The 24,092-nt window shown below is 36.1% G+C and overlaps 1 protein-coding gene and 1 non-coding gene across 2 annotated transcripts; both read left to right on the top strand.

The window, feature by feature from the left end:
* Nucleotides 1-2,193: 2,193 nt before the first annotated feature.
* SPC25 (SPC25 component of NDC80 kinetochore complex) lies at nt 2,194-19,342 on the top strand. The gene is made up of 7 exons (XM_063079691.1): nt 2,194-2,269; nt 3,035-3,179; nt 3,281-3,346; nt 11,557-11,703; nt 12,809-12,913; nt 15,915-16,013; nt 19,218-19,342. Exons 2-7 carry the CDS (start codon nt 3,047-3,049, stop codon nt 19,340-19,342), a joined length of 675 nt encoding a protein of 224 aa, XP_062935761.1. The 5' UTR covers nt 2,194-2,269; nt 3,035-3,046.
* LOC134365090 (U6 spliceosomal RNA) lies at nt 16,438-16,544 on the top strand. Its single transcript, XR_010021927.1, has one exon. It is a non-coding gene; the product is annotated as a U6 spliceosomal RNA (small nuclear RNA).
* Nucleotides 19,343-24,092: the final 4,750 nt, after the last annotated feature.

Below are 24,092 nucleotides of genomic sequence, written 5' to 3'. Positions count from 1 at the left end.
TAATGACTTTGACTTCACATTACTAGCCATTTTTATCTTCCATTCTTTAGAGGAGATATCCTCAGGGTTCTTTATCTGTTTTTCTTTCCTCCTCAACTTTACTAAGAAGGATTCAGATGTGAATCCTTTTCACTTACTTGGAGATCCTGGACAACAGAACTTCCCTGCAGCTTGTCTTTTCTTTGGCAAATCTGTTGAATAGCTTGTGCCGCTTTCCTGTCCTCAAGGATCACAGCAGGTGATTTTAATAGTGTTCTAGTCCTTTTGAGTTTGAAGTTATGCAAGATAGCCAAATATTGTTCTAGTAGACCCTAAAAACATTGTTAGAGAAGTTAGGAGAGTAGAAAAGAGGGAATTTTTATAAACAGTAAGTGCCTATTCTGAGGACTGTATAAATGTTTCTGCCCACTCATAATTGAAGTCAACTTTACAAAAATAGTCCACTAAGGAGGGCAGAAAAATAAGTCAGCTAAGAAATACAGTTGCAGCTTTATGTTAGTGGCAAATATTTCAAAGCCTTGCTGATGAACTCTTTTTCCATTTTGCACATAGATCTGCCAGATCCATGCTCTGCCAGATTTCATCAAGAATGCATTAGGGAGATGGTCCAAGCATTATTACAAGCTGAGAAAATAATTTACTTTCTTGAACTAGTAAGGACCTGAAGAAATAACTAAAGCTGTTTTCTGATTATTGTTAAAAATTTAGTACCCATTGTATTGAAACTAAAGTTGTTGTACTTGTGAGATACTGGCAAATTATTAAGTGGATAATGCTAAATAACCACACCTAACTGATTGATTAATTCAACTTGAGTTGGGGTGGACTGGATGTATTCTGTATTTCCAGATATAGCAAATGCACATTTCGTTTAAACAGGATTCTACAAGTAGTGTTATTTTCTTGTAAATAGGAGTAATATGTATTGCCTTAGCTAAAGTAAGTATTCAACTGGAACAATTTACCTATTTCTTCACTAAAATTTTGTTCTGTTTAAAGTGTTACTTATATGTGTTTTAATATGCCAGCCTATCGCATAGAAAGTAGGTATGGTATAAATCAGAAAAACAAGAAACTCTTTTGAGTACCTACATTATAGGGACCTGTTCTAAGGCATTTGCATTTATTATCTCTTTCAGTCTGTATGTTGGGTATATGAAGAAGGAATTATTATTATTATTATTGCCCTAACTTTGTAGATGAGAAAGCTGAGGATCAAGAAACTAAGTAAACTGCCAAGTTCACATGTAGTAAAATGTTGGAGCCTGGATTTCAAACCCAGGCAGTCTTATTGCAGAATTGGAACAATTAGCCACTGTGCTAATTAATTAGAGATGTATTTTGCATACAGGATAGTAACACTTGGATCAATATATTAAACTCATAACTCATTATGCCTCTGCCTCCCTGCAACATCCTTCTGCCAACACACCAAACCAACTGTGTGGACAATTTCAGTTCTGCCAGCAGCATCACTATTCTGTCAAACTCCAGTCTAGAAACCTGGAATTAACTCTGACTTCTTCCTCTCCTTTTCACTTGTCACTGCAACACGGCCTATTAGAGAAGGCAAGTGTCAAGAATCTTGGCCATTAAAAGTTTTGTGTCATTGAGTTTGAATTGGTAGTGACTACTAGTACTAGTTGCTGCATTTTAATGCTTCTGTTTTAATTTACATGGTTAAGAACGGAGAATCAGGAAATTGGGGGGCTGTTAATGTCAGAAGCCAGTAAACAGTAATATTTCAGCCACTTCTCAGTGAAGAGTTATCAAATGATGAGACACAGATTAAGCAGTGGCATTTTTGTTAGCGTTATTATTTTTAATTAGCTTTATTTAAGCTACGGGTAGTATCAAAGAACAGGGTATATATTCCAAAAGAACGATTAAAATTCATTATTTATATTTGTTGCAGAAGGCTGTATTTGAAACCGATGAATGGCTTGTCCTGGGGCAAGTCCCCTGCGAGCTATTAACTCCAAAGCACAGCTGTCGCTCAGAAAAAACTACCAATCCCAGAATGCCCTTTCCCTCATTATATCCGCGAGAATCCCGGAGAGTGAAATCAACCAATCCCTTCATAGAAAGCCAGTGCCATCAACCAATCAGAAGGCGAGTGGGCGCCCTAAGGCGGGTGGCGGGAGGTGCTCTGGGTTTGAAATCTGAAAGTTGGCGCGGCTCCGGGAGCTGGGTCGGACACCGGCTGTTGGCCCAAGGCGGCGCCGACCTGGTTTGGGGAAAGCGGCGGGGCTCAGGCCCGCCCGTGAAGGTGAGGGATGTGGGGGCCGAGCTGGGCATCTCAACTCGCCTGTCGCGATAGTGGAAAGTGGGTTTGGGGACGGAGTGTGGGTATTTGGGGCGGTGTTTGTGAAACGCGAGTCTTGTTGCTGTTCAGGCCTTGGGACCTGGCGCGGTGGACAGCGGCGAGGCCGCGGATCCTGTTTCACAGAAAACGATGTCTGTGGCCTTCCTGGGAAGGTTTTAGCGTCACAGAGAACTGTTGGGGCCTGGAGTCTTCTAGGACTTCCTTTTATAGAGGAGGATCCTGAGGCCGAGAATCGTGGTTACTTGTACACGTCTTGGACTGAACCCAGTTTCTGCTGCTACCTTTCCTGATCTGGGGTGGGAGGGAGAGATATGTGGATGTGTGGGGTCTTATCCTATGGAAGGGGGGTCGACCACCTGGCTATTCAGTCTAGAATCAGAAAAGGTCAGAGTTGGACAGGGCCTTAGAAGTCACCAGTTTTACTTGTGAAAAAACAGAATCAGGGTCGTTTTCCCAGGGTCGTAAACCATGTGAGTATCCTGTGCAATTACACTTAACTACTAACGAGTTAAATGTGTCCTGGATTCTTGCTGTACCTTAACCACAGTTAAGCCCAGGTGGCTTGATCTACCCTGGAATATGTAGAGTTAAAGATAAGTTGTTAGCCGTTTTCTAGCAAAAGCCAGACTGCCAAAATACCTGATTGGAATATGTGGCTGATTTGATTTCAATAATTCTTAAGAATTACAATGTGTGTTCTATTTGCAGCATTGTCTCATAATGGTAGAAGATGAACTGGCACTAGTCGATAAAAGGATAAATGAATTTTGGAATAAATTCACAAGCACTGACACCTCCTGTCAGATGATGGGGCTAAGAGGTACCAACAAGGAATCCATTAAAGTATTTGCAGGTATCTAAAGTTAACTTGTAACATGCTGTTTTTGCTGTTCTTGTTTATTTTTTAGTGTTATTACAGCCAAATCGAAACTTCAATTCCAATTTCTCTTTCAGAAAAGATGTCCGTGAAATTAAAGGAGGAAGAGCGAATGGTTGAGATGTTTCTGGAATACAAAAATCGTATGTGAAAAACTGTAGATCACAAGTTTTTTTAGTCTTCCAGAACTAACTGATAAATATGTGGTTTACTATTGTGTTTTTGAATGTTATATAAATGACATCATTTTGTATGGATTCTGTCCCTTTTTCACTCAGCATTATGCTTGTTAGATTTATTTATGCTGATGTACAAAGGCCAGTATTTTTTTAAAAACGTGTTTGTTTTCACATTGGAAATCACAGCCTGGGGATTGAAAAGATTCTCAGCTCTTTGGGGTAAGGGGTAGTGTTAGTATTCTGACAGTCTTTCTCTCCATGTTTTTACTTCTGTTTTTGCCTTCCATTTCTACCACACTCCAGATTGTCCAGAGTGGATCAGTATCTTTTACTGAACTCTTCTGCACAGGCCACAAACTTGTGGCCACAGGTCAAATTCTATGAGAGGTACTCAGTAAAGAGGCACCATGTTTTAAACATTACTAAATTGGAATGTCCTTACACAAACATGTGTTCTTTCATTTGCCACAGTCCCCATTTGGCAAAGTCCCCATTTGCCTTGTCTTGCCCACTTTACTCATGGTACGGCCCACAAAGGCATTTGACTTTGTAACCCCTGGTTGGTTATTATGCTAGACTTTTACCCATGTTTACTTTTTTGGTAAGGGGATCGTAACCCTTGGCTTGGTGTCGCCCACACTGCACTCAGCCAGTGAGCGCATGGGCCAGCCCTATATAGGATCTGAATACACACCCTCCGCGCTCCCAGCGCGGCACTCTCCTGAGTGAGCCACAGGATCGGCCCCCATGTTTACTTTCTAAGTTGCTCCGAAACTTCCATGTCCTTTCATTGCTTCTCTCGCACCTTCTGTAACCAAAAGCAAAAAGGAAGACCTCTTTTTGTGTGCATGTGTGAAAAAGAGAGAATGAGTTTGGTTTCTTTATACACTCTTGATTTGTAGAATCCTTAGGGATTAGAATATTAAGTTTGAAACAATTTTAGGGTAAAAAGTTTGTCAATTTTACTAGTGAGTCTGAAAGCATGCTCTTAGATTATCTGTAGTGTGAAGATGTGTTCTAAATAGTCTAAAAGCTTCATCAATATTTTTCTTTTAAAAAATCAGTTTGTATTTGAACAGAAATATAATTTACCTAAGTTTAATTAATTCAGTGAACATTTAACTGCTATTGCCCAGCATGGAGAAGACAACAATGCATAGGGTATAATCTCACAATTTAGTGGCAAATATAGACAGGGAAATCACAAGGAAGATACATTGTAATAGTTGCTATAACAATGGCATAGGTGCTATGCAACCATAGAATTTGGAGGGCTTGATTTTTCCTTACCTTATATACTGTATTAGTCTGTTTTTGCTGCTTATAACAAAATAAACACAACTGGGTGGTTTGTAAGAAAACAAAATTTATTGCTTACAGTTTCAGAGGCTGGGAAATCCAAAGTCCAGGGAATATATCTGGTGAGGGTCTTCTTTGGTAGTGGCTTTACAGCTTTGCAGGGGTTTTGCAGAAAATGGCTGAACACAGAGAGAGAGACTCTCATGTGCTCTCCTTTTAAAGCCCTCAGAACCATGCCTCTGACCATTATTAATCCATTTGCTATGGCTTAGTCCTACAATCTAATCACCTCTTCAAGACCCCATCTTTCAATTACCATCCATAATAGGATTTCCTGCATTCAACAATTACAGTGGGGGCCAAGTTTCCAATACTTGGAACATTGGGGGACACAATTTAGGCTTCATTGAGTTTAGGGGGACATTCAGTCCACAGCATATACCATTTGCCTGGCCCTATTGTAAACTCTTTGCATATATTGATTCATTGAATCCTCACAACAACCCCAAGAGGTATAGATACTGTTTTTGATCTTACCTTATAGATGAAGAGACAGGGACAGAGAGGAGGTTCAGTAACTTGCTCAAGGTAAGACAGCTGGTAATGAACAGAAACATAATTTGAACCTACACAGTTGATTCTATCACACTACCCTGGAGAAGATCACATAGAGGAGAGTTGGGGAAGTTCATCAGATTCAGCGTTACATTCTAGGAAGAGAGAACAGTACATGGAATGTGGCAGAAACACAAGCTTGTTGAGGTCTGGGATAGCTAAAGTATAGTGTAGATGGTAAGTAGCAGGGAAGTGGCTGGAAGGAGAACTGATTGGCCAGATGGTAGAGGAGGAGGACATTATGTATATAGACTTTGTTCTTCAGGAGATAAGGAGTTGCTATAGGATTTTAACCTAGAAAATGACATTGGGTTGTATTACAGAAAAAGCACTCTGGCAGTGTCATGCACCATTGACAGGAGGGGAGTGAGATGGTAGGCCATAAAGAGACCAGTTAAAGGGAAAAGCGTATTGGTGCAGGCAAATAATGAGGACTAGTCATGGTTCTGAGGAGGTAGACTCATGAGTGCCGGCCTGAAGGTAAGGGCATTATGTGGCCTAGGATGATTCCTTTCTTCTGACGCGGACTACGGATCAAGGTGATGCATTTACCAAGCGAGGGGTTAGAAGAGGAGGAGCATGTTTTTAGGGGTGGGCGGAAAATGTAGATGGGTTTAGTTTCAAATGTTGAGTGAATATGTTGAGGGCCTTGCAGGTGGAGATGTCTGCTATGAAATGGATATATCAGTCTGGAGGCTAGCCAGGAAAGTAATCTTTGCTGAATATAGAGATTTGGGAGTCTTTAGTGTATTTGAGGGGTTGAAGCTGTGGAAGAATGTGTAGAATGAGAAAAGATTGCTTAGGATAATAACTAATATTCATTGAATCATTGCTATGTGCCAGGTACTGTGCTACCCTCTTTGCATACACTGTCTCCTTGAATCCTCATGACAGTTTTCCAAGGTAGATATTGTAGTTATTATTTCCATTTTAGTGATGAGACCACAAGTTCAGAGAGATTGTGATTTGCCCCAAACAGTCTGACTTAGAGACCTCACATTCACAGTATTCCATTGCCTCTCCATAATTTGAGTGGGAGATAAATGGAAAGGACCAGGAAAGACAAAATTAGCAACTGGAGAGCAGAGGAAGTAAGAGAGGTCACAGAAACTGGAAAAGAAGAGAACCAAGAAAGGGTGTTGTCAACACTGGGAAGTCACAGATAGGTCCAATAAGACTGAAAGTCTCTGAATTTAATAATTTGTAAGACATTTTTAGATTTAATAATATATAAAATCATTTCTTTCCAAATTTAATAATTTGGAAAGAAGTTATTTAATTTGGAAGACCTTAAGTGAGAGCCAGTTTTAGTGGAGTGTTGTGGGCACAAGTCCCTTTGTAGTTAGGAGATGAAGAAATAGTGTGGAATGCTTTCAAGAAGCTTAAATGGAAGAGATAGTAGTTACACTGAGATAGGGTGACATGGCTGAGCTTTTCTGTTCACTTTTAAGGTGTGCATCCTAAAGTGAGCATTTTTATTTGCTGCATATAAGAAGTCAGAGGGGAAGTAGATTTTGAAGATATGAAAAAAAGAAGTGATAATTAGATGAAGAGAGGGAAGGGAATCTGGATTAGCCTTGGATTAGAGAAGGAGTCACTGTTACTCTGGCAAAAGAGAAGCCACTGTTATAAATAATATTTTGGGAGTAGGGAAGGTTTATGGAATTCATTCACCCACAAATATTTGTTGAGCTTCGACTCTGTGCCAGATACCCTTGCAGGGAGGTACTGCAGAGAACAGAGTAGCCGGAAATTCTGGCCCACCTGGAGCATTTGTTTCATCTAGTTATCACAAGGAAGAAAATCATCTGTTGAAAGTGAGAACCATCTACTATGGGCTAGGCTCTAAATTATCTTAAATACTGCAATCTGTGCAGACAGCAATCATCCCTGTTATACAATGAGGAAATTGAAGTTTACTGAGGTTATGAAACTTGCCTCACATCAATACAAGATCTAGGATTGCAGCCAACATATCAGTGTTTTTTCCAATGTACCAAATTGATCTTTCTTCATTGAAGGGAAAGCTCAAGGGAGGGTTTCTGTGGTGAGCAGTGGAGAAAGTTAAATATTGGCCCTGGGAATAAAAGAGAAAGCCTATTATTGTGCACACGTGACAATAATAGTCATGTAACACTAAGGGCCTCTACATTTTGTATTGGCACAAATCCGCACAGTTCTTTCACAGTGTTTGTCATAAAAACACTTGATGTGTAGTATGTATGAATCACTTAATAGCTTAAACGTGTTTACACTGTTATTAGATACTCTAACCCTGTGAGGTAAATGGATGGGGTAACCTTTATTATTAACATTTTGCAAATGAGAGCCTCAGAAGTTGTAATTTGGCAAGATCCTTGGGTAACAACTGATAAGCTGGATTGGAGCTGAGACCTTTTGACTTTAAATCTGAATTTCTTTTTGCAGTATAATTCTACTTAATTTCTTTTAAAGTAGCATTTTTCTGTCTCATAATTCTGATAAGATATTTATTTTTAAATTATCCTTGACATAATATGATCATGTTCAAATTCTTGGAAAATACAGAAAAGTAAATGGAACATTGCACATATCCTGTTTTCTAGGGTAACTTTGTAAAAATGATATTGCTAGACCAAAGAAGATAAATATCCTTCAAACTTTTTTTTTTTTTTAATTAAATTTTGTTTTTGGCAGCTGGCCAGTACAGGGATCTGAACCCTTGACCTTGGTGTTATAACACTGCACTTTAACCAACTGAGCTAAACGCTCTTTTGTTTTACAGTGTCAAAAATATTTTCCAGAAGGACCCTAGTGTTTTGCATTCCTCTCAAATTAGCTATTATTTTTGTAAACTTTAGTGTAATAAATGAAAATGCTTTACTTACATTTCTGTAATTACTCGGGGTAAGTTATCTTTAATATTTATCAACCATCTATATTCTGTTTCATCTGTTTATCCCTTTTTTTTCCCTTAGGAATTTGTATTTGTGTCTTCCTCTTTCGATTAAAATAGTAACCCATTGTTGGAGGAGGATAGTTTAATGAACAAAAGCATTGCCTTTGAAGTCAAGATCTGAGTTTGAATGCAGGTCTTATTTATTGCATCCTGGCAAATACAGCTTTGGGAAGTTACTGAATTGCTGAGTCTTTTTCCTCTTTTAAAGAAGAGAGTAAGACCTGCATGATAGTATTATTGAGAAACTTAAGTAAATTTATACAAATATAAGATACTTAGTAAAGTACCTACCGTATAGTAGAATTTTGGACTCATTTGAGTCAAGCATGAATTTTTTCACTTGCATGTTAATTTTCATGTAGCCAATATATGCCTCTTTGCTTTCTTTTGGCCTTTGAGTAAAAAGATCATCTTTTTGCCTTTGAGTAAAAAGATCTATATCCATGCGTATGGTTAATTTTATATTCACGGATACTGCTTTTAGGATTCGTAAGATTTCATTTATATTTAAATGTTTAATGTGGAATTTATTTTGGATTTCAGCACTATTTAGGGAATAATCCACTTCTTGAACATTGATTATATGATATTTTACTTATCATGTTCTCTTCTTAAATACGCTAATGTTTGTTTGCTGATTTCTTTTTTGTTTCGCTGAGCAATATGTCAGTACCCCACTGTTATATTACCGTGTCACAGTCCCAGATGTTAAATCTGATAGGGCATGTCCCTTTCCTTGTTATTTTTCCTTTCATATTTTCCTAACTATTCTCACCAGTGTATTTGTCTGATAAATTTAATAATTATTTTTGTTAGATCTTTCCTTTCTTTTCACCTCAAATTTCACTGGGGCTGTAAGTACATATAGAAGTGAATTGGGGAAATATTGGCATCTTTATAATATTTAGAAGCATAAAGTGTCTCTCCATATATCCAGGTCAAATATGTGTCTCAGGCAAGTTTTGGAGTTTCTTTTATACAGAGCCTACATATTTCTTGATCTAGGTTCTTCCCAAATATTTTGTTACCACTGTAAATTAGATTTCCCTGTTGCCGGGGAATGATGGTATGGAGAGATGTTCCTCAAGCAAAGAATTCCATGCTCAGTTCAATTTGGGAAAATAGATCAAGCGTATTTCCCTTTAGTGTGGTATTTGAAAGAAAGTGAGCCGAGATGCTGGGTACTGTTCAAGCTTTATTAAAGAAAGAAATCTGCTGGGCTGTGCTCAGAGTGGCACAGGGCCCAGGGCTGCCCTGAAAATGGTGGACAGCCCCAACAATGGGTTTGTGAGAGTTTATATTAGCTTTGGGGCGCAAAATGTACTGGGGGAAGGACCATTAGGTTGATGTAACTGGGTGGAGAACTGCCCCGACGCAGAAGCCGGAAACTTGTTTCTAAGTCAGGAGGCTTCTCGTAAAGGGAAGTGGGGGGCTTGGTGCTGGAATGGAAGATGAGGCCGGCGGCTATTTTGTGCTGGTGCTTATTGCGTGCACAATGGCACTGGCCATGTCCAAAATCCATCAGTGTTTATTTAAGGTCCTCAGAGGTTCTGTGGTAGACTAACTTGTTTAACTCTAAGAAAACATTTCCTAACATCATTTATCCTTGGAATACAGATTTACTTGTAATTCCAATTCTGGAATTAAGTGACAATAATGCCAGACTACTAGTATTATTAATGGCATTTTACTTTAAAGTGTCTTAATTTCATTTAAGTATTAGTAAAACTAAATATTTAATTTAATTAAAAAATTCATAAGCACATTTTAAAGCACCCTTTGGACTCTACTGGCTTTGCTTCTTTGACCTCAGTACCCTCTGCCCTAGAGTTCTTGGGCTTTTAGTGGCTTCCCGCCCTAAAACACAGTTTAGGACCACTGTATCTGGGCAGCAGGCCCCGAGTAACAGCAGTTGTATCTGTTTTCCAGCCAACACAGGAAGAAGTGGGCCAGCCGGTGTTATTCACTTTCCCAGCAGAGAGGTCTGGCCAGGTTCATGAATGGGTTTTGTTCTTACTTTTGTTTTGGTTGTGCATAGGGTGTGGGTAGTTGCAGCAGCTGAGTGTTGGAAGAGGGCTAAGAGGGCTTGTAGGGATAGTGATGGTGACCTGGGGAAGGCAGGGACGGGGAAGGGACTGAAGCCAGAAGGGGAATGAGGTGCTGGCCAGTATCTGAGAGAGCCATAAAAAGCAGTATTTCAGTACTTAAAAATAGCATGGAATAGCAAAAACTACCTCAACTATTCTCATATATGTATTATTAATTGATGACATTTACGAAAGCTATTGATTTTGTTTACTTAGTACTGCAAATTCTTGTAGATTTGAGTATTCTAGATAGATATCTGGTTTTTTTTACATATGATGAAAATTGTCTTTCCTTTCCAGTGATTTTACTGGTTATATATCTTGAGTTGGCCAGAAACTTCTAGGGAAAATATTAAATAACGATGATAGCAATTATTTTAAGGTTATTTAAAGCATCCTTGTTTTATTCCTTTTTGAAATACCTCTCAGTGTTTCTCTTTAAGTATGTTAGGAGATTTGAAACAATTTTGTTTTGTTTCTGTCATATTAAAGAAATGTCCCTCTACTTCAGAATCAGTAGTATTAGGAGTAGGCGCTAAATTTACATAAAATGTCTCTTCAATTCCTATTCATCTGATAGATTTTTCTAATATTACACCTTCATTATATATCCTTAGAATAAACCATATTTGCTCTTAGTGTATTATTTTTAATGTAAGTTAATATTTTATTAAGCATTTTTATACCTATGTTTTTAAGTGATATTAGTTTATATGGTTGTGGATGGAGGGATGGTGGTGTTATCTTTATTGGATTTTTGTTTCTGAATTATGCTAACTTTGTAAGATTTGCCTGCCTGCCTACCTTTCTTTCCTTCTTTCCATCTTTTTGGTGTGTTCCGGAATAATTTATATAGTGTTAGAATTAGCTGTTTCTTTAAAGCACTGTGTAAAGCCGTCTTCTAGAGTTTGGTTGTCTTTGGTGGTGAGTTTAATCTATGTACTTATTTGGAGGGAGGAGTTGTAAGGGTCATTATTCTGATGTTCTATTTCTTGATTTAATTTGGTATTCTCATTTTAGAAAGCATTTCTGTCTCATTTTTGTTTTCAAAGACAAGAAAGAATACATTAGTATTTTTTTCTTTTTTGGTCTTATAAAATTTTTGCATTGTTAGGAAATGCTTATAAATCAAAACATTCTTTATTCATCTTATGAAAGTCTATAAATTTTGGTTTTAGATACATGTCAGAGAGCAAAGCTTATGTATTCTAGCTAATACCTTGTGCTTCTTACAGAGATCTCCAGGCACAATAAGCTCATTCAAGAAAAAAAAGATAATTTGTCAAGGCTGATTGATGAAGTGAAAGGCAAAAAGCAGGAATTGGAAGTACTGGCTGTAAATATCCAGAATCTTAAGGAAGAATATTCTAGGAAGAAGGAAAGTAAGTTCCTAGTTGTAATCATATTTAAAACAATCTAAATTTCAAAGTGGTAATGGTTCACAATTATTATGTACATATTGCCTGCTGCTTGTTGCTAAAAATGGATAATACCTCAGGGCATAGCCAGCCACTTGTCTCTGCAAGGTGTTGGTAAAGTTAGCTAAGTGGGTTTTATTTTCTTTTGTTTTACTTAAAAGTCTTTTGTTTTACTTAAAATTGTTTTTATCACCCTAATATAATTACTAAGAATCCTTTGGTTTCTAATATAACCAGAGTAATAATGAAATAGATATGAGTGTTTAATTAAGTGGAGAGGGAGACCATGTTACTGTATAAGATTTGCCTTAGAGATGCCATAGTTTGTGATTTATGCAACAAATATTTATTGAACATACATTCTCTGCCAGGTGATATTAAGCACTGTCATAGTGCTGCATAGTCTCTTAGTCTAGAAAACTTTCATATTTAAATGAATGCTTCTTTTAGAAAGGAGCCTTATTTGCCCACAAACTAAGTAATCAATTCTTCAAAGCTCTTTAAAATAGCAAAGTTTGCTTTGGTAATTCTTTTTCTTGTAGATTCTTATCCAAGTCTAAATTGTGGAATTCTTTTTCTCATCTGCTAGGTATTATTTAGGGACTATTGTGCAAACTTAAAAAAAAAAAAATCTAAACTAGCATGAAATAAGCCTGACTTCTCATGAGAAATAGTTATGATTAAGGGAATAGAGTATTTTCTCCATGAACAATTAGTGTACCCTTGGCCATCAAGGAAGAGCAAAATAGTATAAAAGAAGTCTTTTATTGTTATGCTAGCCATGCAAATGTCTGGCCTATTTATTCATGGTACTTACATAATAAGATAGAACAAAACTTCTTCCTCTCCACTATCTACACATATTTTCTCAAGCAATTTTTCCTTCCATCTTGAATGAACAGAGGCTCTTTTTGCTAATAGCAGAGATAAAAACTGAACAAATGTAAGCAGATTCATATGCCTGGCATCATTTTTACATTGGTTTTTAAGTTTTAAAAATTAATTTAATGAGCATTAATAGAGTGGCATTTAAAATATTTGTTACTATGTGTGTTTGTTTTTTCATTAGTTATTTCCAGTGCTAACAAAGCTAATGAAGAGCGGTTGAAAAGGCTACAGAAATCTGCAGACTTATATAAAGATCGACTTGGACTAGAAATTCGAAAAATTTATGGTATGTGTATTAATTTAAGTAAAACATAGGAGATTGGAAGAGTATTATCTTTTCTTGAGTAGAGGAGAATTTAAAAAATATTTTCAAATAAAATAATGACCATATTGGGTATTAACTTTTTAGAAAATAGGAAAAAATTACAATTTCTTTTTATCACCCTAACATAATTAGTGATGTGTTGGTTATTTATTATCTTGTATTTTTATAAGTATATTTTTGGCATGGTTGTGAACATAAACCTCCCATTTTTTGTATATTTTCATGGAATTGTTTCCCAGAGAGGAAACACACGGATATTTTTATGGCAATCACATGTGCTAATGTACTAATTTACAGCAGTGTCTATTGTGTCAGGCTCCCCAAGATCACTTTCAGGTTTGCTGACTCACTAGGAGGACTTACAGGACTCAAGCCTATACTCATATTCGTGGCTAAGATTTATTTAGTGAAAGGATACTAAACAGGATCAGCAAATTAAAAACGGCACGTGGGGCAAAGTCTAGAGGAAATGAGGGACAAACTTTCACGAGTCCTAACCTAGTGGAGTGCTTAATTCCTTCAGTGTCAAGTTGTGATGACACGTGTGAGGTGTTATCCCCCAGGAAACTCATTAAAGACTCTGGAAGTTGGTGCTGTTTTCCTTGGGCTGTGCCCTGTGCATCTTTTTCCTTTGCAGGTTATGCTGTAACCTTTTGCTATATTAGATCCTAGCCCTGAGTATGACTGTATGCCAAGGGAGTCCTATGAGTCCTCCCAGCGAATCACCAAACCTGAGGTGGCCTTAGGGACCCAAGACACACCAGCCCAGGGGCAAACCAGCAAGCAAGCCTTTCTAAGGTTCTGAGGACAGCAGGCTCAGGCCTGCTATGTTAACCCTTTTATCTACTGTGTATGAGAAAACCCATTTCATTATATTCTTGCCAGGATTGTATGTTTTAAAGTATTTTTAAGAAGTTGACTAGGTATGAATGGAAAAAATTTTTTTTCTAAATGCATTTCTTTGGTTATTAATGAAAAGGTGACCATTTTTTCCATTTGTTTACTAATTATATTTCTTCCTTTGCCTGTTGAGTCCTTTATTCATATATCTACTGGTTTTGGGATTTTTCCTATTAATTGGAATGAGTTTTTAATAAAAAAAAAATTAACCTTTTGATTATAAGAGAATATAAGCACCAACTCTGAACTTTTGATTCATTGAACTCTTAAGTATATGTTCACTGTCATCCTGGGGACATTTTTTGTTTAGGTCTGTTTTTAACAGTCAGTTTTAAGGCTTTAAAACTATTTTTAGATGTAAAATAGAACTTTGTCATAACTGTCTTAGTAAGGAAATAACGTTTTTAAAGAAGAGAAAACCCAAGTTATAACCCTTCATTTTTCCTAACTGAATATCTTCTGAAATCTTTTTTCCTTGGTATGCACCTCTCCCCATTATTATTAAAAGTTAAAAATCTGGTATTCTGACTTATTTCATTCTAAAGTAGAATGCAAAACAAATTTTTTTAAAGTTCCTGAAGATTTCTTTTTATAATTGAAATAATTTTTAATAAAATTTTCTAATTTTTATGCTTTAGAAAGAAATAACACCTAAAATGCATGTGAATATATATAGTTAGTGGCTACCATTTTGGATTTCCACCAGGCCTTTACTCCTTTGTGAGCATTTGGAGGTCTTTTGAAAAATAGGCTTGAAGTACAGGTAACTACAGAAAAATGTCACATTAAATTTATTTAACAATACTTTTAAAAAATTGTGGTAAAATATATATAACTTAAAATTGCCATTTTAACAATTTTTAAATGTACAATTCAGTCACATTAATTATATTCACAGTGTTGTGCAACCATCACCAACCATTATCTATTTCTAAAATTTTTCATCACCTCAAACAGAAACTCTGTACCTATTAAGTAGTAACCCCATTTTTTCCTACCCCATTCCCTGGTAACTTCTAATCTACTTTCTGTCTATTTGTGAATTTGTCTGTTATAGATATTTGATATGAGTGGAATCATACATTGTCCTTTTGAGTGGAGCTTATTTCACTTAATATTATGTTGTAGCATGTATCAGAACTTCATTCCTTTTTATGGCTGAACAATATTCTGTTGTATATTATGTTTTGTTTATCCATTCATCTTTTGGTGGACACCGGGTTGTATTTACCTCTTGGCTACTGTGAATATTGCTATGCTGCTATGAACTTTGGGATACAGTTATCTGTTTGAATCTCTGTTTTCATTTCTTTTGGGTATATACCTAAGAATGGTTGCTGAGTCATATTGTAATTCTATATTTAAGCATTTTGAGGAACTGCCAAACTGTTTTCCATAGCAATTGCACCATTTTACATTCCCACCAGCAATGTGCAAGGGTTCCAATTTCTCCATATCCTCACCAATACTTAGTTGGTTAGTTTCTGTTTCCTTTATTATTATTTTTTTTAATAGACATCCTACTGGGTGGGAAATGGTATTTCATTGTAATTTTGGTTTGTATTCCCCTAATGACTAATGATATTGAATATCTTTTTATGTGTTTATTGGCCATTTGTATATATTCTTTGGAGAAAATGTTTGTTTAAATCCTTTGTCCATTATCAAATTGGGTAGGTTGTTTTTTTGTTGTTGTTCAGTTGCAAGAGTTTTTAAGTATACTCTATATATTTAATCCTTATCAGATAAATTATTTTCAAATATTTTCTCTTATTCTGTGGGTTGTGTTTTCCTTTTCTTTATAGTATCTTTTGAAGGACAAAATTTTTTAATTTTATTGAAGTCCAATTTATCTATTTTTTATTGCCTTTGTTTTTCATGTCATATTTAAACTACAATATATTTAAAAACTAATTAGTAACATCTACATTTGGAGATGTTGGTTAAGTGAGTATATACACTTAACATTGCAGATATTAATCAAAGACGGGTAAGAGAACATCCATTGAATGTGTTGACACACTAAAATATTCTCATACTAAATGATTTAATCTCTTTTCAGGTGATAAATTGCAGTTTATATTCACTAATATTGATCCTAAGCATTTTGAAAGCCCATATATGTTTTCCCTGCATTTAAATGAAGCAAGGGACTATGAAGGTATGTACTACTGTCTCTACTGCTGTTTAACATTGGCATCCCCAATTGTTATTTCAATCAGAATATAAAGTAATATGAAGAAAAGTAATATTCTCACAAGATATTCCTTTTCCAATCTTCTTTCTTGTGATATTGTCTTCTAAAATAGCTTTGATTTATAAATATTATCTAGGAGCCTTAATAAGTAACAGCTCCTCAGGACGGTACAGTTCCACAGTAAGCGAAAAGTCTAAAAGACCAGAGATCACTGCATTTCATGTGCAGCTATGAATTGCCCTTTTAGAGAACGTAAACCAAAGCTACAGCTATAAAAAATATGGCTGCCTAAATGTTAATATTATAATTTATCCAAGTAAGAGATTTTAAAATCAAATGTAAAATCATCAGGATGTGATAATTTATTTTCCCCAAAATAAATTTTATAGTGCTCCCCTCTGCAGCACGTATACTAAAATTGGAATAATACAGAGAGGATTAGCATGGCCCCTGTGCAAGGATGACAAGCAAATTCATGAAGCATTCCATATTTTTTGGCTCCCTGTTTGTTTACAGGAAGAAATAATAAATAAATAAATAAATTTTATAAAACCTGTCCCATCCTGAAAATCCCACGCATTCAAAATGTAGGTTAGTTACTGATTCTGCAGCAAGCCAAAAAGACTTTGATTATGAGAAATGTACATGATCGATAATAGTGTGAACAAGAAGAAAGTAGAAATATATTTATTTATCTCTTTTTTATTCTTCTAATGTCCCTCTACAAGTAATCCTTAATTTATTGGAATTCATAAAAAGGATTCTTAGCTCATTACACTTATGCTATCACCTTAAATCATTTATAGTTGATAGACGCTCAGGTGAACTGCTGAGTTGGTGCTCTAATGTGCCCTGGTGACTCAATTCCTATTCTTAGGGAACTTATGTTTTGGGAATCTAATTCATATACAAAAATTTGTGTTTTTTTTTTCTGTTTAGGTAAATATATTCCAATCTAGTGAGTGCTAGATTTTAAAAAGCAAACCCAAAAAAACCTCTTACCTAGCTTCTCAATTTTCTCTAAATTGAATATCCTCTATTACCACATAGTCTCGTAGTATTTGAGAGTGTATTAAAATAGAGTCTGCAAGATAAATTTTAAACCAAGTGCTCTTTGCTGTTCTTTCTCTGCTGTGATCATGTACCTTGTTTCCTAAGCAATCTCTACCAATGAGCTGGAAATCTGATAAGGTCTAATTTCTTCCCCTTGGACAAAGGACAAGATTGATGGTAGAGAAAGTAGGATCATTTTTTTCCATTGAACACTTTCACTGGAGACTTGCTCCCAGTGTACCAGTTGGTATAATACATACAAGGGTAATACTGTTTTTTGTGATTTTGGGTCTTATTTGAGTAACAGGCCCTATAAATACGAGGGAATTTCAAAAAGTTTGTGGAAGAATGGAATTAAAAGATAAAAGTAAAAAATATAAATTTTATTTCTCAGCATAAGCTCCATCAAATTCAATATGCTTTTGTAAACAATGATACCAGCCATTTAGTTCATCCTCAAAGAACTGAGGGTCCTGGGAAGTTAACCATGTCAGTGCAAAATTTTTTACATTACTAACTAAACGAAAATGGATGCCCTTTAAAGACTTTTTTAAGATTAGGAAACAAAAAGAAATCAAAAGGAGTCAACTGAAGACTATAAGGTGGATCCCTAATGATGTCCCATTGAAACTCTTGCAAAATTACCCTTGTTTGATGAGAGGAATGAGCAGGAGCATTGTTGTGGTGAAGGACTCTGGCGAAGCTTTTCTGGGCATTTTTCTGCTAAAGCTCTGGCTAACTTTCTCCAGACACTCTCCTAATAAGCAGATGTTATCATTCTTGGGCCCTGTAGAAAGTCAACAAGCAGAATGCCTTGAACATCTCCAAAAAACTGTTGCCATGACCTTTGCTCTTGACTGGTCTGCTTTTGCTTTGACTGGACCACTTCCACCTCTTCGTAGCTATTGCTTTGATTGTGCTTTGTCTTCAGGATTGTACTGGTAAAGCCATGAGTCATTTCCTGTTAACAGTTCTTCAAATAAATGCTTGAGGATCTTGATCCCACTTGTTTAAAATTTCCATTGAAAGCTCTGCTGGGTGTAACAGTTTTGGCACCCATCAAGCAGGAAGTGTGTTCAGCTGTAGATTTTTGGTCAGAATTGCATAAGCTGAACCAATTTAGATGTCTGTGGTGCTGGCTATTGTTTCTGCTGTTAATGGTTGGTGTTCTTCAATTAGGGCATGAGCAAGATTAATGTTTTCCTTGCAAATTGCTGTGGATGGTCTGCTGCTGCAGGCTTCATGTTCAACATCGTCTTGTCCCTTCTTAAAATGAGTTATCCATTTGTAAACTGCTGATTTCTTTGGTGCATTGTCCACATAAATTTTTTGTAAAGTATCAATTTTCACCATTCTTTCACTAAGCTTCACCATCAATTGGATGTTTGTTCTTGTTTCAATTATAACAGAATTCATGTTGCTCTGACAGGGGCTCTTTTCAAAATGATGTCTTATCCTTCTTTTTGTCTTAAACTAGATCCTGTTCAGACATGTTATAACAAGTTGGTACGAGCTTATTTTGGTGCAAAAAATTTTTGAAATCCATGCATAGTTTTTTCATTACACACATTTTTCATGAACTTTTTGAAGACCACTCTTGGAATAGCACACATTTTCTGATGTCTTTCATTTTTCTTGTAAAACTTTACATATTTCTTTCCATAATTGTATGTTATTAAGCAATGGCAGTGAAAGGTTTTTTTTTTATCCAATGGCCAGAAACTAGAAGTCAGTGAGCCCAAAGTTTTGCAGAGAAAAAGGATTTAACAGTTAAAACAAACTGTTAAAACAGTAAAAATACTTAAAATGAAATATATAGGTGTAAGATGATGGGAAATGGCATTCTGCATCACTAAGCTCTTCAATCCCTTGATTACCGTCTGTTTAAGTTTAAAACAAGATAGTAGTAGTACTTAAGATTTGAATATTTAGAGATTAAACAAAGGAAAGGCCCCCAAAATAGTGAGCATATGAAAATCAGGTGTATAATTTTATGCTGAAAACATTTCAATAAAGTGGAATTGACATTCAAATCAGGTGAGAGCATCTAAATTAGAAATACTTCTCTCTCATGAAGAAATCTCATTGAAATTGTCTTTGTTTTTTTTCTTCCAGTGTCAGATAGTACTCCTCATCTTGAGTGCCTAGCAGAATTTCAAGAGAACGTAAGGAAGACCAACAATTTTTCAGCTTTTCTTGCCAATGTTCGGAAAGCTTTTACTGCTATGGTTTATAATTAATGTATAAATAGTATATAAAGGTGGTTTTTTTTCTTTTCTATCATGTATGTCTTTTAAAAAGGATTCTCATTTTCTGTTGTCTGCCTATAAGTCTTTGGTATTTTAATCATATTTCTGTGTGGTGTATATTTTTAAATTACAGTAGTCCCCTCCTTATTGTGGTTTCACTTTCTGAGGTTTCAGTTAGTTGTGGTCCAAAAATATTAAGTGGACGAGTACAGTACAATAGGATTTTGTGAGAGAGGGAGGCCACATTCACCTAACATTTATTACAGGATAGTGTTATAATTGTGCTATTTTATTTTTAGTTATTGTTAATCTCTTACTGTTACCTCGTTTATAAATTAAACTTCATCACAGGTATTTATGTATAGGAAAAAATATAGTACATATAGGGTTTGGTATTATCCACGGTTTCAGGCATTTACCTAGGGTCTAAAAACAAGCATATCCCTCGCAGATAAGGGGCATCTTAGGGAAAAAAAAATTATGAAGTAAAGTGTGTTCTTTTAAAAGTGAAATATAATTAGTATCCTATATGTTTTTTAATTTTTTGTTTGTTTAAATGTCAGGCATAGATAGTTTACGGCAGCCCTGGGAACAGAAATCTGTAGAACTGCACTGTGTCTCAGTGGCCTCTAAGCTTTAGAAGGTCGTGGACTCTTAATACTAAAAAGTTAAAAATTGGGCCCAACCTAGAGTTGGCAGTTTTTTTTTTAATGTACTTAGCAAAATTAATACATCATCCTATCTTATTATATTATCATCATTCTAATGCCAAAAAAGAAAGAATATTTTTATCTTATATCAAGAGACATCTATAGTTAGAATGAAGGGCAGTTTTTACATCAGAAGAAAGGTGGCAGTACTCTACTCCGATATCCAGAAAAGGATGTATTTTTGAACATTGTAATGTGGAGATTAATATTTCCATTTTGTGATATTTATATCATTTAGTTTTGGTCTGGATATAAGGTTGTCATCTTGGAACTCTTTTCAACACAGACTAGAGCTCAAATATTGACTTGTTCTAGGATTTCGTTTTTATCACCATCTTTTCCTTGTAAAATTTTGTTGTATTTAGGTATTGAGGAAGCCATATAAAACTGTTTCAGTATATCTTGGTCACACCTAAAAGCCATGAAGCCATGGAGGCGTGAAGGCCTCCAGTTGCTTCATCTGTCTTCCTGAATAGTCTGGGGGAAAGTTCAGGCCAGGTGACTGGTTAGGGAAAGTAGGAAAGGAGTTTCGGAGCACCCTCTCAGTTGCCATTATATCATGTCTAGAACTTGGCTCAGGGCTTTGCTCACTGACATATTTGTATAGCAGTAGAACTTATCTGAGAGCAGTGCTATGGACTGATGGAAATGTTATTACTGGTCCATACCAGTGTGCAGACCAACTTTTAGGATCCACTGATTGGTATTGTTGCTGCAGATAAAAGGCTAATGAACTGCCCTAATGATGGGGATGTGTGCTACTGGCTATAGGCTTATTCTATTTCAGCATGAACTTGGCTAAAGGGAATATTTTAACAGGGGGAGCACAGTGAGCAAACTGTCCAGTTTTCCTATGCAGACCTTCACATTTGGCTTTATTATTTGATACACCTACATTTAAATAGACACATAAAACTTTATCGAAACACAGCTTTGGTTTTTGTGTACCTAGCTTGATTTGGAGCTCAAATTATATCAGCAGGATTCTATTTTGAGCTGTTTATTATTGAGGTTCCATGTGGTTGATCCAGAAATTACAAGCTCATACCAGTCCCTGAACCAATCACTGGTTATCAAGGGGGTAAAAATACATGCATTGGATTGTACAAGACCCCCCTGAAATCCAGATATGGAGGCAGACTAACCTCAATAATTGGACTAAAAGTGAAGACAGTTATCAATAACTGAAATAAAAGTTGGGATGTTATAGTTCTCAAAAGGGAAAGAGAACCTAGATATTGGCACAAAAAATGTCATATGATCACTATAGTGATTACATGTTCACTGAATTCCTCTGCGTGAAATATATCTGTAATGAACAAACTTAACAAAACTTGAGGGAAGATGTCTCAAGCAAAACTAGAGAAAGATCATGTCTCATACTACAGACTCTTGACAATATGTTTTGAACCACATGGAGAAGGTACTAGGCTGACCTGGCTTGCTTCAGTAGGAAGAAATTCTGAAGGATCTCTTTAACCTGCAAGTTAGAAAAATGGGGATTGGAGAAGACATGGATAGCTCCCCACTGAGGGCTCATTTTTCCTCAAGGAACAGCCATTTTCCCCTTCTAACTGGTGGGTGGAGTTGGTGCAAGGTCTGAGAAGGAGACCGTATAACAGGAAAGTCACAAAAGTGTAGCATCAGAACCAGCCTTGCTGTTGGGAACCAAAGTGGACTGTGCAAAGAAAAGTGCTCGGTCATGCCAAACAAAGGGCCTTAGGCCATAGGACTTATATTGATTTGTTTTCTTAGCAGGAAAGTTGACTCATTCCAAGATTGGGGGTTATCCTTGCAGTCTAGCCTGGTAAAGCGGCTGCCTTAGAATAATATTCTTACTTTTTAGCACTTCCTACGTGCCCAGTGCTGTTCTATGCCCTTGACATGTATCTACTCATTTCTTCTCTCATGATAACCTGTGAGGTAGATACTTTGACAACCTTGTTGTACCCATAAGGTGTCCAAGGTACAGAAAGTTTAAATAACTTCAGGTTACATAGTTGGTAAGTGTTAGAGTTGGGATTCAAAACTGGATGATAGCCTGGCACCTGAATCTATGAGCTTCACCTAGATACCACCTTATTGCCTTTCTGTACTATATTGCAGGGAAAGTATGTGAAGACAGTTATTAACAAAGATTCTGAAGGAATTTGAACTTCTGTAATATAATTTAGCTTTCATGTTCCTATAGAATTATAACAATTAGGGGAAAAAAAGCAGGGGAGGAATATGTTTTGTCTAGATCCTTAGGAAATAGCCTCACTAAAATGACAAAATAGCTGTAGATTTCAGGGAAAGTGAGCAGAGTGCTTGGTGTTTAGAATCATGGTGACTAATTGAGAACAGTCTCTAGAAATTGACTGCAGTCATCAATCCAGGTTTTTATGGGAATTGTAGATGGGAGGGCTATTGATTTTGCAAACGTTTTTAATCGGTTCAATCAAATAAAAAGGCCTTAATTTTTGAGGCATATTATGTACCAATATAGGCATATTCTGGACCTGGTGTTAATATTTTAGCTTGAATTTTAAAGTTGATGTATTATGAAACTTGCACTTCAAATGATTAATAATACATATAAAAGGCAAACCAAGCTATCCTATTAAACTTGCTTTTTTTATACATTATATTTAAGATAGTATGTTGTAAAAATGAAATAACAATTTTAAGCATTTAAAATCTTCCCTAATGTGGACATAAAGCGCAAGATACAAAGATAAAAGATTTTCTTAAATGAGAAAATATGCACAAGCAGTAAAACTGATTGAAATGGAATCCAAATGGGGTTGACTAATCTATTCCATATTTTGTCATAAAATGGAAGAAGATCTCTAAAATTAAACTCAGTCACTAATAATTTAAGTTAAATAGAATGAGCACAAAATCTTCTTAAGTAGTTCTACTAATGGACTTAAAGTTTCGCTTTTCAAGCTAATGAGAATTAGAGAGTGTTGCCTCTCTTCTAATTCAGGAATTCTGTACAGAGGTAATTAGTTATGTTTTAATTTGTATACCGTGGCAGCGAGTTGCCAGTTTAGCTACCACCTAGCATAGAGTCTGGCAAATAGTAGAAGCTTCATAATATTTGTTAATGTTGAACCTATTATCAAGACTCAATAGGAAATTATTTAATGGGGAATGAAAATTTCACATTTGAAAAAGAGCTGGCTTGTTCAGGAATACCTGCAGCATGTTGCTGAGGTGTTTGGCCATTTTTAGAAGATAGAGATGTCTCTACTGGCAATTCTTTTTTTTTTTTTTTTTTTTCTTCCGTGACCGGCGCTCAGCCAGGGAGTGCACCGGTCATCCGTATATAGGATCCGAACCCGCGGCGGCGGGAGCGTCGCCGCGCTGCTAGCGCAGCGCGCTACCGAGTGCGCCACGGGCTCAGCCCCTCTACTGGCAATTCTTGACTCTGAGAAGCTGATTGAGAACAAAATTCTTCTGAATAAAGATGACTTTAATCTTAGTAAAAAAAAAAGAGTCCATTAATTAAGCAAGAAGATTGACAAGCTATTTAAAATCAGCCCCTTTCTTGGTATGTTTAATATACAGTGGTGTGAAGTATGAAAACTTCGTATGGTGTGCACAGTGTTTCAAGTTTAGGTTATGTTCTTCCTTTCCCTTAGCAACTAGGCAAGCTGGAAGCAGCAGCTGAGAATAAGATTTAACAAATGGAAAAATTTCAATGAAGAAGTTTTACTCAACGTTTATGAGAATTTTGGAAAGAGGCAATATTTGAGACTCAAATGTGATATGAATAATGGTAAATCTTGAATACTCTCGGTTTTGTAAAAAGCTCTATTTTCTGGCACCACATGGTATTGTGGAAAAAGTTGAGTTAAGATGCTGTCAAGTATTTGTTAAACATGATCTTGGGCAATTGATACATGACTTTTTGGGAGTCAGTTTTCTCTTCCGGCCATACTGTACTATGTGTGTATAGTTTGCCAGACTTGCCATTTCCTTTTTTGTTGATCAAAGTGTTTTTCTATTCACAGTCAACTAAAAGTAATTATCATGAATGAAGC

Source organism: Cynocephalus volans, chromosome 1, assembly GCF_027409185.1.
Source record: "Cynocephalus volans isolate mCynVol1 chromosome 1, mCynVol1.pri, whole genome shotgun sequence".
NCBI classification, from domain to species: Eukaryota; Metazoa; Chordata; class Mammalia; order Dermoptera; family Cynocephalidae; genus Cynocephalus; species Cynocephalus volans.
The sequence above is the reverse complement of the archived record's forward strand: the minus strand, read 5'-3'. Positions and strand labels throughout refer to the sequence as shown.